This window comes from Scardinius erythrophthalmus (assembly GCF_964197995.2).
Source record: "Scardinius erythrophthalmus genome assembly, chromosome: 5".
Lineage (NCBI taxonomy): Eukaryota > Metazoa > Chordata > Actinopteri > Cypriniformes > Leuciscidae > Scardinius > Scardinius erythrophthalmus.
In genome coordinates, this window is record NC_138225.1 from 46,103,018 (window position 1) to 46,119,579 (window position 16,562).

The following is a 16,562-nucleotide window of genomic DNA, read 5'->3' on the forward strand; positions in this document are numbered from 1 at the left end:
ATGATAACTGCGTCAGACTGAAACTAGCACCAGGTGTAAGATAGGGCCCTATATACAGTATAAACAGGAGAAAAATAAGGGATTCAAATTAAATGGCGCCAAACTCCCGACAGCTTCCTTAAATTAAAACAAAGTAGTAAAGAAATAATGAAAACAAAACTTGAAAAACAACTCGCCCTGCACAACCAAAAAGCTGTGCTTGAACACACCAAAATGACTAAATGACTGTCAACCTGCATGTAACTGGCTCTGCACCTGCATGTAAATAAATATCTGTCTATATCAGCAGGTATCAATAGTCTGTTTTCGTCATAACTACATGTCCTGGCCTTACGGGTGGGGGTTCTGTGTGAAGGGGGTGGGGGGGGGGGAAGAGATCTTGGTTCAATCCATCGCTTGTTGATGGGTTGGTGCCAGATCTGAATGTGAACTTGCAGTCGGCTGTATGAAAGGGGCAGAGTTTACACAGACGAAAGGTGTGTTTGACTTCATGTGGAACTGCGCAGACCAATTGCTGTCTGACTTGAAGCAGTGCATGCCGGTTAGAAATTGTATCCAACTCGAGACAGCGCCAATGCCACGTCACTGACGTATGGCATCAAAGTACCACAGGAATGATTCGAGAGCAGACGGCTGACTCAGCCGACACAAGCTCTGATGACGACACAGCTGTTTCACGATTGGCCGGATTACCCAATGACAACAATGACGTGTGTTTCATGTTCCTCTAATGCTCACAAATCCGTGTTTTTAAAACAGTAAAAAATCTTTTCATGTAACCATAATGTTATATTGTGTCATGTTTATCAAAATAACACTGATTACAAAAAGACCCATTTTATTGGTATTTAAATAGTAAGGTACAATGGGGTCAAAACCCCACCTTAAGAAAAATGTCCTTTTCACTACTCCCATAATGTATGATTGCAGAAAAAAATATATTTGTTTGTATTGAGTATTGATAGAGCAACAGATTTTGTGTTAAAATAAATCATAAAAGTGGATTAATTTGTTTAAAAATCTTATAAATGAATGAGGTGGCAAGCATGGGGCAAAAGGCACACATTATTTATACAAATACTTTACTTCTGAAATCATTGAAGGGGATCCCATATTGATTTAATCTAGATTTACAGTAGTAGCAATAAATTATAATTTATTATATTATATGATTAATACCTATATCATTTTTTAAATATGATGGTTTCATTATAAATATTGTGATTATCTCTAAGGTGGAAACCCAACTTAATATATGATATTTACCATCTGAATCTAACCATGTCATGTCAACAAATGGAAAAGTCTGCCATGCTATGTATCATATCAAGTAGGCCTAATTGTGCCTTTCGCCCCAACAGCAAAGGGTGCCTTTTACCCCAAATAATCTACTTTTACATATTCTTGAAAGACTGTTACTGAAAGACTGTTGCTTCTTTTACCTTGAACAAAACTGAAAATCATTAAGAAGTCCTTTGTCTCAAAATATACTCAATAATTTTAGCGATTCACATTTGCTACTTAAATCTACAACAATTTAAAAACCTATAAAATATTAGATCAAATTAGCACAGAATCAACTTTGCACTGCTGTCCATGATCGCATCGATGATCAGCCACATTTCTACTAGAATCTTGCAGATCAATTGGAGAGATTTGCTCTGGATGATTCAGTCTCTTGTTTGTATGTATGTATACAATATGTATGTATTTTTATTTTTTACATAAAACTCATTCCTTTATATACAGTACTACCACATTAGTCACATATTTAGGTTACATGGCATTTTTTTACAGTGTAGAACTGAGAGAGTTTGTCTTTGTGTGCTGTGGTATTTCATCTCAGAATGAAATGAACAAAACTTCCTTGCATATCAGAGAAGTGTGATCAGGAAACCTATCATTTTCTTTCACATAATGACACACCTAAAAAATACTATTTTCCAAAAATATCTCTTCAAGAGCCATTCTCAAAAATAGGCGCTTAAGGGCAATTGGTTCATATCAAAGCAAATCACAACTCAAGGAATTCAGCATAGCAACAACCCCAGCATGTCTGAATCCACGAGCAGTAACTGAATATCCTGCTCTGTGTTGCGCTGTGGGATGAGAGCCTTAAGTTGCTTTGGAGCCTCTGAGCCCACTTTACACCCACGTCGGCTCCCACTCACTCTGACACGTCCAGGGACTCAGCCGGGGGTGGGAGAGTTATGAAATATGAATTTCACTCAGGTTTCCAATGGCAACACAGACAAAATCTGCCACAGTGTTGCCTCCTGCTTCTGTAGGCTCATATGTTCGCCTTGCATCTCTCCTTTTGTTGGTAAATATGCCTTTTGTTTAGTACAGAAACCATGTTCATGCTAACAAGCACAAGCCTGTTAATGATAAGAGGTCATTACACCCACACTGACTTATATTACAGAAAATGAATTAGTCGCTTAACTGGCTTAATTACTCCCTTTATTGTATGTGTATTAATGAAATGTGAACATACATGTGAATGTCATTTTTGATAAGGTTCCCTTCACTTTTAGGCTTCTAACCTGTAGTGTCTTCTGTGCCCTGTTTAATCAATGTCTTTTGTTAAAGATGCAGTAAAAGTCAATATGGAGACCCTGAAGGGACACTGTCCATTTTGTAGTGAGATAGAAAAGGAGGGGTCACTTTGGTGCTTTCAAGCCAGTGGAGGGCAGCATTGTATAAACCTGCCCTATGGAACCCCAGCTGTCTACATACTGTAAAGTGCTTAAAAAGTTGTCATTGAAAAGCATCTGTAAAGTTGCTGGGAATTCTGCCAATCAAAATCTTTTCGACTGATAAAACACAAGCAAAGAGATTAATGCAGCCAGACAACTAGACAAAGAAAAAAAAAAGTTGTATAGAGACAAGTGGACAGATGTATAAATTTGTATCATACAAAGGTTTTAAGAGAATGACTAATAATCAGCAAGCGTTGAACAGATTGTGTCTTTGTTATGTCTGATCGTCAAATTATTTAGGTGAAACTTATATAAGCTCATATAAAATAAATTCAATGAAATAAAGCATTGGGAATAAATGACAAATCACTGACAGTAAATTTAAAAAGGGAGGTTTGCCGGATAGAGATTTAATCTTATACTAAAATGGCCTTTTAAACCAGATTAACAAAATCTTTAAAACAAATAAATAGTCCTACAATTAGTCTATAGAGTTTAATAAACTGGTTTCCTGGAGGAAGCTACTCCAGAACTAAATTGAGGTTTATACTAAACCTACCGGGGGCTGGTTTAAATACTTACATTTTTGTCCGGAAAAAAAAATACTAACTAAAGAAAACTGCAACTAGTCACAAAATCTTAAATTATGCAAACTACCTTTGCATTCAAGTACATTTTAATCCAATATCTTAAAAGACAAAAAATATCCATGATATTTGCCAACTATCCATCTGCACAATCTAAAATCATTGGTTCTGTTTCTTGATATGCCTTTATAATGGTAAGTCAGATCCCAGATCAACTATTCAACTCTCCCCTTCCTATTGATGTTGTGAACAATGAGGGGGAGGGAGATCATGAAGCAACAATACAAAAAAATAATGTCTATTTGGATTTTCTTTATGATTTTTCTTTTTTTTTTTTAAAGTCTATCAGGAGAGGCATATACTCAAAGTCTTACAGTACTGTCACTGCTCCTTTTGTTATTGTTATTTTCCAATTATTTTCATTCATCTAAGTTTTAGTTATGGTTTTGTTGCACAATTATCTTTTTTTAAAGAATCCAGTTCTTTATTATAATAATGACTGTATATTACTCAAGGAAAGTGCATTAGTAAAATACAATAAACAGTCAGGCCGTGAAGCAACAACAACCTCCCCACACGTATATTACCACCCCTTTCTCCCCCTTACACAAACAGACCCATTCAATGACTCACAAACATGATATCGTGTTGCACTGGTTGTGTGAAAGCATGTACACATGCACATGTGTGTGTGACTGCACGTCTGTGCGTGTTTTTTTTTTTTGCGTGTGCGTTTGTCAGCTGCATGGCATAGCCCAGCCTCGGAAGGAATGGCAGGACTCTGAGTTGGGGGACAGGCTCAGAGTGAACAAATCATGCTAATTGTTTTGGGAAGACTGTGAAAGTTAGACCCAAGATGAAGGCAGAGAAGGAGTCTTTCTCTTGGGCATCAGCTGCTTTTGCAGCACCTCTCCTCTTGATCCTTCTGATTCACTCAGGTAAGAGGAACAAATGTAAATTTATATTCAATGACAACGTTCCACTGTTGGCCTTGACCGAGAGCTTATGGCGTAGTGCTGGCTGCAGGTTAAAAAAAAATTACAGAAATTATTTTTAGTTTTATATAGTCTATTTTGTATAAGATATGTCAAGGACTTTAATGTTATTGCATGTGTTGTAATGAGTAACCAGAAAATAACCACCATATTATTGATTAGACCACAATATACAGAATTTGGACACTTCTGCCACACTTCTAGTGTATGAATTTCATAGCAGATAACAAAATATGAAATCAAGCGGCAAACAAATAATTCTAAAGCTTTCTATTTTTTTTTTTTTTTTTTTTAGCTTTTTATTTCATAAACAATAACTGGTGTCATTGTGATAGACGGCTGGCTACCCAAATTGGTTACACTTTATTTCGATGATCTACTTTAGACATTCTATAACTACTGTATGTAACTCTGTAACTACATGTCTACTAACTCTCATTAGAGTATTAGTAGAATGTTAGTAGACTGTTAGGTCTTAGGGTTCGGGTTAGTAGAATAAGTTGGCATGTTGTTGCAGAGTTACTTATTGTCAGTGAACTTATAACAGACTTATAGCCTGTTGGGGGACCATCAAAATAAAGTATTAGATATTAAGCAGACAGTACGAATACTCTAATGTGTGTTAGATGACTTGTAGTTGCAAAGATACTTATAGTTAGTAAAATGTCTAAAGTGGACCGTCGACATAAAGTGTTACCCCAAAATGTTTTTTTATATATATATATTTTGCTTTCTTTAATAAATGGTTTGATATCTGGATGTATAATGCAATGACATTCATTCATTTTAAGTGCATTTTGATTTATTGAAAAATTCCTGGAATATTGCTACCACACCCAAATGGAAATGAAAAAAAAATAAAAAAATAGAGTTAAATAAAAAGATGCTGCGTTTCTATAGGTTTCTGTGCTCTGTGAGTGTTTGCCTATCCGGATCTACTGTCAGAGCAGATAGCAGCATTGAGACAATTAGTTACTAGAAGGACAAAGATGTATGGACTACTGTACTTCATATTCCTATTTACAACATCATGAAACCCCATTTCTATCCTCACATCATGACTACTTTAGAAGCTGTTTGTGTTGTACAATTGGCCAATGTTGTCATCAGCAAAGCCACAGGAGCCCCGTGTGTCACTTTTCATCTCATCACATGGATTGTTTGTCGCTCTGTGGGCCCTTTTCATTCCAGGAAATTGGGCCAAACAATTCAAGCTTTTGTGTTCTCATCGTTGGCAGACCTTTCATACTGTAAGCAGTTACCAGGGAGATGGGCTGTTTCCACACTGGCTTTATTATGCTGGTTATCAGAGAAAGAGGACACTTTACATTATATTACTTAAGGCTTTAAAAGGTGATCCACTAAAAATATTTATTGTACAGTACAGAAGTAAAACAAAACTGTTTTTAATGAAGCATTGAAATTTATTAATATTATCATGAATGGCATAAATGAAAGGCTGATAAGGAAAACCGATGTGTGAACCCATATTTAAAGTCTGGGTTGTTTGCATGGCTCAAAATACAAAAGCTCCTTCAAAGAAATGAATGCTTGATTAAACAAGAATGCCTTCAATTGGTCAAATGAGACATAAGATATATCTTGTATAATATTGCAAAAGATTTTTATTTCAAATAAATGCTTTTTTAAAACTTCTATTCATCAAATAATCAGGTAAAAAAAAATACACAAAAATGTTAAACAGCACAAATGTTTTTAATAATGATAATAATGAAAAAATATATCTTGAGCAGCAAATTAGAATGATTTCTGAAGGATCATGTGATACTGAAGACTGAAGTAATGGCTTTTCAGAAAACTGAAACTTTTTTTTTTGTAATAATATTGTTACGTAACGTGGTAAATTAGAAACTCGCACGACGAGGAATAATTCCAGTAAACAGACTTTAATCACAAACACTCAAGAACCAGGAGAAACGCAGGAGAAAATCACACAAACATTAACGAGAATGGACAGAGACTGGGAGAACTGAGGGTTTCAGTAAACAAAGAAAACAAAAGAACTTAATTAGTTAATTAACAGGGCACATGTTAATGACATAACTAATTAAACAGACTGGGGAAAACTAGGTCACAGGACTAAACCAAAAACACATTGAAACATAGGAGACAGACCATAACAATATTTCACAATATTTTTATTGTTTTTTTTTTTATCAAATGAATGTTGCCTTGGTGAGCCTAGAAGACTTCTTTCAAAAGCATTAGGAAATTTTACCAACCCCAAACCTTTAACCCTCTGGGGTCCTTCGGGTCCAAATAAATAATTAAGCGTTTAAATAAAATTTTTTTTTAAATCATAGCTTCATCGGAATGGTCCGAAATGTGGTGACTTTGTTGGTACTTGGTATATGAACACCCAAAAAAATTGGGGACAGGATTTGAATAGTCTAAGTGGTTGTAAAAAAAATAGTCACATTCAGGACCTTCGGGTCCAAATGGACCCCCATAGGAAATTAATGGGAAATTGGCAAAAATGTGACAATACAGAGTTTTTTTGTGCGTACAATCTACAAATCAGCCACGATCCAGAAAAAAAGCACACAACAGTGAAGGGGTTAATCTATAAAACATCAAGAGTGCAAAACAGACACATCCACACACACACACACACACACACAAACACACTTTTATACACATACACACTAATAAATTCAGATTACAAAAATCTGTTTTAAATTTTTAAAAATCACAGCTTCATCGGAATGTTACGAAACTAGGTGACTTTTATGGTATTAGGTATGTGAACACACAAAAAATATTGAGGTCATGATCCAAGCATGCTAAGTGGTCGTCACACTTCTGCTCTTTGGTCAAAAATGAATGGGAAATTGTCAAAAATATGAAAACACAGAGTTTTTTTGTGCGTACAATCTACAAATCAGCCAGGATGCAGAAAAAAAGGACTCAACAGAAGGGGTGAATCTCTAAAACATCAAGAGTGCAAAACAGACACACAAATGAAAGCTAATTTTGGCACCCATCTCATTTCAAAAATTGCTTTCATGAGGCCTAGGCTTGACTCTAAAATGAAATACAGCTTTAATAAAAATAAAATAAAAATTATATTAAAAAAAATTCTATTATATTCAATGGGAAAAAAAATGGGTCATAATTATTGCATAAATATTAATTATAAATCATAAAATTATCTCAAAACACCAAAAAAGAAAAGAAAAAATATTATAAAAAACAAGTAAAAAAAAAATTTTTTTTTTTTTATTAATCCCGCCCTCCGGATCCATTTGGACCCGAAGGTCCTGAGTGTGACTGTTAAACGAAGGACCCCAGAGGGTTAAGCAGTAGTGTATATTGCTACAATAACTAGTTAGTTGGATTTTGTTATTTGTTATCTGTCTGTTAGCCTATCAGAACAGACTTGTGATCCATTTTTGGCCTGCACCTGGCCATTTGCTATACATATGTGATTTGACTCATCAATATCTGAAAGAGCTCAGTTGTAAAGGGTGTTTTAAGCTGTGCAAGTGTCCTGTATGAAGGTTATGGTGTTTTTCTGTCTGGTAAAGGGATCTGATGAGTATTATTATGGCTTCATTTGCACATGATTGCAGTGAAGTTAGACAGAAGGCAGGGAGAGGCCTTAACAAACTGACACATTAAGTGTATCTTCCCTGTATGTGTGGAAACAATAATAAGGGGAACACTAAATCTACATGAACTAATGAACAATCATCAAAAGTGAACACATATGGAACTTAAAGTCTGAATAAAATGGAAATTCATAAATGCATGTTATCTTATTATGAAGGTTTATTATTAAATAGCTTGTAATGTTTAATCAAAATGTCCTCAACTGAATCTTTCTGTGAAGTGACAGACTTCTCTCTGATGATGTATGTTGGACTTCTCCAATCATTTAGTCCAAAACTCTGCCCCTTTCTTGCAGTCGACCTCAAGCTTGCATTATGTCTCCAACCAATCAACACTCAATGCATAGAACCAAGGCCCCATCCTAATTTATTTTCAATCACTCAGATGTCACTACAAAGATGTTGCTACTTCCTTTACATTCCTTTACAACTTCATAGACATTAAAGACTGAAATGCTGAATTTACTTTAAAATGTCATGATTTCACAACTTTGTTAAATAGCATCAGTCATATCAGACACTTTAATCCCTATAGTATCCTACAGTGCACTTACTACAGGTTCAGTCCTTCTGGAGGAGCCTGAGGTGAAGTGCTTTGCTCAAAAGCATAATGGCTCATGGCATGGGTCACTCCTTGTGTGGATCAAACCATTAGTCTTCTGATTACGAAACCTGAGCTTTACCCACCACACAACTTTTACATCACATGACCATTAGTTGGATGCAAGAAAGTTTGTGGCATGTGATGCATGTTGGGGGAAACAAAAATGTTTCGATTAATTGAATAGAATACTTGTGGGTTTGTCTTTGTTTTGTTTTTAGTTAAAAAAGCACTATGCAAGTACAATAACTATACTTTAAATTTAAGATTTTTGTATTTGAATTGTGCATGAAATTTCCATCCATTTTGGTTACACATTTTTAACAACAAATTAATACACTTAATATGATGCATTTGTCAGTCATAAATAAAACAGGTAAGATTTCTGTACTAAAAAAAAAACATGGCATAGTTATAACTATTTGCATCCATTTCATTTTAATTAAATAATCATATTTTTTAAATACATTTATTCAAATTGCCATCAGCATAAGTCTTTTCATTGGGTCGGGAATACAATTACATTTATTCAGTTAAAAGGTATGAACATGGTTAAAATATGCTAGCTGTAGAACAAGCAATATTCAATTAGTTGAATAAAAACAAATTAGATTTACTAAAGATAAATATATATAAACATGGTTATTGTGTAGAAATGTAACCTGTTTCTTACCTGTTCCATTTGACTGACAACTATCACATTTAAGTTTATTTATTTGTTTATGTAAAAAAAGTGTAATCTAAATGAATGGACATTTTATATGCAATTCAAACACTTTTTTTTATTTTTACTGGTAACACTTTATTTTGCAGTGTCATTGTTAAATATGTTACATGAACTTACTGTAGTAATAACAGTAAATTAAACATAATTACATGCAACTAACCCTAAACCAAACCCAACTCTTAAAACTAACTCTAAAATGAAGTGTAACCACCTTAAATTTACGCATAAATATGTTTTGAGTGCAGTCAGCTCAAGATCAGGTAATGACTGTTTATGAACTTGATAATGATGCCACAGCAGCTGACTTGATCTCGTCACATTTTGACAAACTAACATTAATCTCAAAAATCAGATTTTTAATAGATGTTCATTTCACAGCATGTGTTCAGGGGGTGAACATTACCAGTTTTGAGACGCTGATCAGAGGGACAGTAGGTGGAGAAGCTCTGCTCTCTGTCCGATACTCAAGCAGAAGTCTGGATCCTCCTGTAATCAAATGGCAGCTGAAGAGGGACAAACCTGTTACAGTGGTCCAGTCCATTGGCACGGAGATCATTGGTAACCTGCGGCCGGAATACAGAGACCGTATCCTTGTGTTTGAGAATGGTACACTGCTGCTGCATAATCTCAGGCTGTCTGATGAGGGCACTTATGAAGTAGAGATCTCCATCACCGATGACACCTTCACTGGAGAGGGCAGCATCGACCTGACGGTAGATGGTAAGACTCTAGTTTAAGAAATTTTTGGGAAAAAAATCAGACATTGACATTGATCTCATTAAATCAAACCAATAAAATCTTGGTTGATGTTTTACCAGAGCCAATCTCTAAGCCACACGTCCACATGGTCACTTCCACTGTTCTGGAACTGACAGAGAATTTCACAATAAATTGCACCCATGACACGGGCACAAAGACTACCTATAGCTGGGCAAAAGGTGGCCATCCATTATTAAATGAGACCCGTCTGGTGCTGTCAACGGACCAGAAGGTCGTGACCATCACACGCGTTCAGATGGTTGATGATGATGTCTACAGTTGTATGGTGGAGAACCCAATTAGTAGCATGAGAAGTCTGCCAGTGAAACTCACGGTTTACAGTAAGAATTGGAACATTTGAACATAATGAATCATTTTAAAATACATTGATACTGTATTATATACTTCATAATTATGTTTATGTAATATTTGCAGTTCTTTAAGAAACAAAATGGCTGAAAATGTTCTCGTTTTCCAGAAAGGAGCTCCCTTTATATCATACTGTCTACAGTCGGCATCTTCGTCCTCGTCACCCTTGTAACTGTGTGTGCTTGCTGGAGGCCATCAAAAAAGTATAAACCTATTTTTCTTTTTTTCACTCATCCATCATTAAGTTAACAATATTAGTGTAAATTAACGTGTCACCATAAATCCATTCATTACCAGATCAAAAAAACAGAAGTCTAAAACTATTATACCAAGATCCATTCCACAAAACCACCACATCAGGTATCATGACGTCAAGCCCGAGGGTATGTATTCAGTGTAATTATGTTGTTATTTAATATTGATTTGCTGTCCATATCAAATGTTCATCAGAGTAAATGCACCCTGGGCTAACAAGCTTATTTTACTGATTCACCTTCTCTTTGCTCGTTTTCAGTTGACCCAGTTTTCCCATGTGTTTCTTTGATTCATCTCATTCACCTGGCCCTTGTTATTTAACTCATTAGTTCCCTCATTTAGTTCTAGTATAAATGCTCCCTGTTTTGTTCTGTTCATGGTCCTGTCTTGTCAGTGTTAGAATGAGCTATTCTGTTTCTTCAAGTGATCTCATGTGTGTTTCCTTGGTGGAATCAACAAGTAAAGACTATTTTGAGTATCTCCTTTGTCGTGCTCTTTGTTATCAGCCACATACGGTGACAGAAGACAGGACCAAAAGACAATGAAATGGGCTGAGCTACAGAGTCTAGCTGAAGATCACCTTCTCTTCTCCCTCCAACAGAGCGGTAGGCCCCTGGAACAATATGTGGAGGAGTTTTTGCATTGTTACAATCTAGTGAGCTGGAGCACTCATATGCCCTAGGCTTGTTTTCAGGAGGGACTGGATGATGAACTGTATCAGTTTCTTTTTCCTGGTAAAAGCAGCTCTTTTTTGGTTGAATATATTAATTATGTCCTCTGGTTGAATGGTTCTGATTTTGTTGTTGAGAAAATGAATGAGGACATTCCCAGCTGTCATCCAGTCCCACCCCGAAATTTGTTTGGGCACTCCAGCAAACCCCAAGCCTGCGTCCAAGCCCTCCATGGACCTTACCATCAGGACCTCCACTCCAGAGTCCACTCCCAAGTCCGTTCCTGAGACTGTCTGTTCCAAGTCCTTTTCAGTGAGAGAAATTCCTGAGTCTTTTCCAGTGAGAGAAATCCCCTAGTCCATTCCAATGAGAGAAATCCCCTAGTCCGTTCCAGTGAGAAATCCCGAGTCTGTTCCAGTGAGAGAAATCCCAGAGTCTGTTCCATTAAGAGAAATCCCCTAGTCCATTCCAATGAGAGAAATCCCCTAGTCCGTTCCAGTGAGAAATCCCAAGTCCGTTCCAGTGAGAGAAATCCCAGAGTCTGTTCCAGTGAGTGAAATTTCCCCTGTCCATTCTAGTGAGTGAAATTCCAGAGCCAGCCCTTCCTGTCTGCCCTGGTGGAATTGAATAGGTGGTCCTTACCATTTATGTTGTTGTTATTATGTATGTTTGGGCCACACACACATCCACTCCAGCCCCTGGCCAGAATCCAGTGATGGCTCCAGCCCATGAGCCTGCTCCAGAGTCCGCTCCGGTTCACAACCCCATAGCTCCTCCCAAGAAATTTTGTTTTGGGGGGGCGGGGCTATATGTCCCTAACTATAGTGGCCGAGCCTTCCTAGCTCCCGGAATTACCTGTACCTCCTTGGCTCCCTGCACTGCCATTACCTCCCTGGCCCCCAGGACTACCTGCACCCTCCCTGGCTCCCTGAGTTACCAGCACCACCCTGGCTCATGGAATTGCCTGCACCCTCTCTGGCTCCCTGAGCTACCAGCATATCCTTGGCTCACGGAATTGCCTGCACCTCCCTGGCTACCGGCACTGCCAGTACCTCCCTGGCCCCCAGGACTACCTGCACCCTCCCTGACTCCCTGAGTTACCGGCACCTCCCTGGCTCCCAGCACTACCTGCACCTCCCTGGCTCCCTGCACTACTGATGCCTCCCTGGGCCCCAGGACTGCCTGCACCTCCCTGGCTCCTTGAGCTACCTGCGCTACCCTGGTGTTTTCCTAAGCATCCAACTCCTCCTGGCGCCCCATGCTAATAGCGCCGCCCTGGAGGCTTCACATCCTGCCAGCGCCATCCTGGACATTCCCTGCCACAGCCTTACATCAGCCTCCAGGATGCTCACCCCCTCTCCCCCGCTGGACTCTTTTTCCCTTTTTGTTTTGATGCGAGGCCGCGCCTTCCGGGAAGGGGGAGTACTGTCAGAGTCTGTTCTGTCTTTGTTTTCATTGTTCCCCTTCTGTTTGCTCATTTTCAGTTGACCCAGTTTTCCCATGTGTTTCTTTGATTCATTTAATTCACCTGGCCCTTATTAACTAACTCATTAGTTCCCTTGTTTAGTTCTAGTATATGTACTTCCTGTTTTGTTCAGTTCATGGTCCTGTCTTGTCAGTGTTAGAGTGTGCTGTTCTGTTTCTTCAAGTGATCTCCTGTGTGTTTCCTTGGTGGGACCAACAATTAAGGACTATTTTAACTATCTCCTACCTTGTGCACTTTGTTATCAGCAAGATACAATGACAATATTATATTTATTAGATTAGATTAGATTTATGCCATGTGCGATTGTCCATTTATATATTTAGATGATGATGTCATAGTAATGATGGCTGATAATGAGTACAGGATGCTGGGGCAATATATTATATTATATTATCCATTAATTCTCCAAATCGGTTGTCCTACGTAGGGTCGCACGGATGATGGAGCATTAACTTTATATTATATTTCATGTTAAATTTTTAATTTATGTATCTAGATGATGTCATCCCAATAATGACTGATCATGAGCGGAGGAATCCTGTATCACTATACATCTTAAAAGAGAAGGTATAATGACATTATTTAATTTCCCTCTCCCAGCACACCCACTTTATAGTTAAAAATAGTCTTTCAAGTGGATGAGAGGTCCATTATCTCAGCAGAACTGTCTGTGAGTCAGAGAGCAAAGGTTGAACCCGCAAACACATGACTGCTTCAGAAACATTTCTTTGTATTACACATTAATATTCATGTTTTCACCACATATTCTAATATACAGAATAGGTTATGATGTTAACACACCTGTTACAAGAATAGCCTAGACGTTTTGCATGTCTTGATAATATGAAAGTGCAATGATGTAGGCGTGTGTGAAGACTGTAAATTCCTGTACTTGACATCCTCAGGATTCTCCTCCTGGTGAACCAGCGTCAACATGTGAAACATGCAGCTCTATTAGCGGCAGCCCTCCAAGCTACTGCAGCTCAATACCTCCTCCATCCGACTTGCTTGAGCCTCCAGCTCGCTCCACTCGCAGATACCCTCGCACCTCCACCAAATCCCCACCCCACCATCGCCGGAGGAAGGGACACAGTCAAAGCCCACCAGCCCCTTCCTCGCCCCATATCCGAGAGTCCAGTCGAGTCTCACAGCCCCCTGAGTCCTCGTCTCCAGCCAGGAGGCCTGAGGATATATCCAACTCTCCACAAGAACCAAGAGGCTCCCCAAAAATATAGATGTTGATGCACTGACCACGTCTGCCAAGCCCACATGCTGCAAAAAGTCAGATAATGACCTGCACAAATACTTTTGCATTAATGTATGTAAATATGTAAATACACATATGTGTCTATGCTCCAAAACTCTGCATTTCAAACTTGTTTAGCTTCATCATGTTAAGACACATTTTATTTGAAAGCATATTGTGAATGTTGAGTTGATCTAACACACTATGTATGGGCCAGATTTACTAACGGCTTGTGCCAGTGCAAACTCTTTCAGTGTTTAAAATCTATTGTCAGGATTTAGTAAAGACACGCAGTGAAAAATTAGTGTTGGAAAGACGTGGACAGGGTTATTTTTGCGGCTGATCTAATTGCATATGCATTTGTTGGAGTTTCCCTTTCAGACGCAAAATTTATGGGAGTAGAGTATTTAAGTAAATCAAGCAGTGTTATATACTAAGGTTTGCACTAGTCAATTTACTGATATTTACGCCGTTATTTAAAGAGATAGATCACCTGAAAAGGGAAATTCTTTCATTAATTACTTGTCATCAAGATCTTTCTGTACTCTCCGTACACAACTACCCCTTTGACACTTCAAAAAGTTCATAAAGAGATCGTAAAACTAATCCATATGAATTAAGTCAATATTTTCTAAAGATACTCGATCACTTTATATGATAAACTGATTTAATTTAGGCTTCTATACACATTTAAACATTAATCACTGAACATAAACAGAAGCTCAACCGAACCTGCTTGACGCACGAGAACAAAACTCATTGGTTCTTGCAGAAGCTCAAACATGCTGCGTAACACATGAGAATTAACCTCATCGGTTCTCGCACGTCAAGCGAACATGCTTGAGCTTCCGTTTACCATGTCGATAAAATCCTAAATTCAATCTGTTCATCATATAAAGCGACTGTGTCTCTTCTGAAAATTTTGACTAAACCCCCCAATTCATATGGATTTGTTTTACAATCTCTTTATGACCTTTTTGAAGCGTCAAAAATGTAGTTGCGTAGCTGTCAACGGAGGGATAGAAAGCTCAGATTTCATCAAAAATATTTTTATTTGTGTTCTGAAGATGAACAAAAGTCTTATGCATTTGAACTTTGCACTCCCATTGGGTTTTTTATTTTATTTTATTATTACTCTTTCATGCTAATTTGTCCTGTTTAGTAAATCTGGCCCAAGGTCTCTTCACTCTCAGAGATGTCTGGGTACTGCAATGTGAAAGGGGGTGTGGGAATTATATGCGTTGAGGTCAAATGGATGCAAAAAACCGACAACATAACTTGACGATACTTCGACATTTTGTTCTACAACGTAAATTACACACACTGAAAATGTGAATTTTGAAGCAGTTATGTTTATTTTTGAAAACGTATGTTTCTCATAAGTAACTAAATAAGACAGTTTGGGGTCACACATTTACACACTTTACGTGTGTGTAGTTTACGTTGTAGAACAAGACCTCAGAATATCGTCAAGTTTTGGTTACCACAGGTTATATTTTACTCACAAAATGAAAAAAAAAAAAAATGAAAAAAAAACATAAAACCTCATTGCAAAATCTAGAAGGAACCACTGGTGAATTAGTCTTCCGAGTTCTGACGTTACCTGCAAAATCATCTGCTAAAGGTTATACCTTAGGCTTAAGTCCCAGAATAAAATATGTAAAAATATATCTTAAAATATGACAGTGCCATTGTTTTGTCGCAAGATGCACACCAGTGTTTTTTTTTTTCTAAGGCACAATAATAAAAATTACTTAAAGTCTACCGAAGCACTCATAGCAACACACTAGCAACCAACCACAATTCCCAAGCCATAGATATCTACATAGATGTTGTTTCAATGGGATGCTACATGTAAGCCATCAGCCATATTGGAGTGGTCCGTGAACATTCGAGAGCAAGTTGACTGACTGACTGCAACCGTAGTGAGACGCATATACAGTATGAATATCTATATGAAATAGACTTTAGCAGATGATTTTGCTAAACTAACACAATACAACAAGACGAAGTCGTCAGCTAACACGTTAAAAAGTTAGCATAGTAAAAGTAAAAACATGTAATATTGAGTTATATAAAAACACAACCCAACACATTCTCACCTGAGAAAGTTTATGCCATTTCTTCAGGAATTTAAATCTCGGCGGTTTCAAAACCATAAGCTGCGCAATGTTGTGGCATCATTGATTCTCACTGTGAGTGACAACACGCTGACCGTTGCAAGATGGCGGGCTCGCTGACGTGTCTCGCGGTTGAATGTGGATCCTACGTATAGCTACATATCTATGTCCCAAGCAATTACCTACCACCCAGAACACCCTAGCAACCACCTAGCAAGATCTGGATTCAAACTTAATTGAATAAATTGTTTACAGTTGTTGTAAACTCCAGGCTAGGCTTTGTCAAGCCAACAGTGAATGTTTTTCTTTCCTTTTTTCTTTCTTTTTTTTCTTCATTCACTTAAAGAACATGAACAGGCCTGTTTTTATTTTGGTGAATGTAAATGACAAGTAGAGTTGATCTGTAAAGAAG

At 37.6% G+C, this 16,562-nt stretch overlaps 1 protein-coding gene across 1 annotated transcript; it reads left to right on the forward strand.

Annotated features, from left to right (window-relative positions):
• Positions 1 to 4,145: 4,145 nt before the first annotated feature.
• On the forward strand, positions 4,146 to 15,535 carry hepacamb (hepatic and glial cell adhesion molecule b; the record flags this gene model as incomplete). Its single annotated transcript, XM_081366222.1, has 7 exons — positions 4,146 to 4,227; positions 9,623 to 9,964; positions 10,063 to 10,344; positions 10,482 to 10,575; positions 10,670 to 10,755; positions 13,281 to 13,351; positions 13,690 to 15,535. 7 exons carry the CDS (start codon positions 4,146 to 4,148, stop codon positions 14,017 to 14,019), a joined length of 1,287 nt encoding a protein of 428 aa, XP_081222348.1. The 3' UTR covers positions 14,020 to 15,535.
• Between the last annotated feature and the right edge of the window lie 1,027 nt (positions 15,536 to 16,562).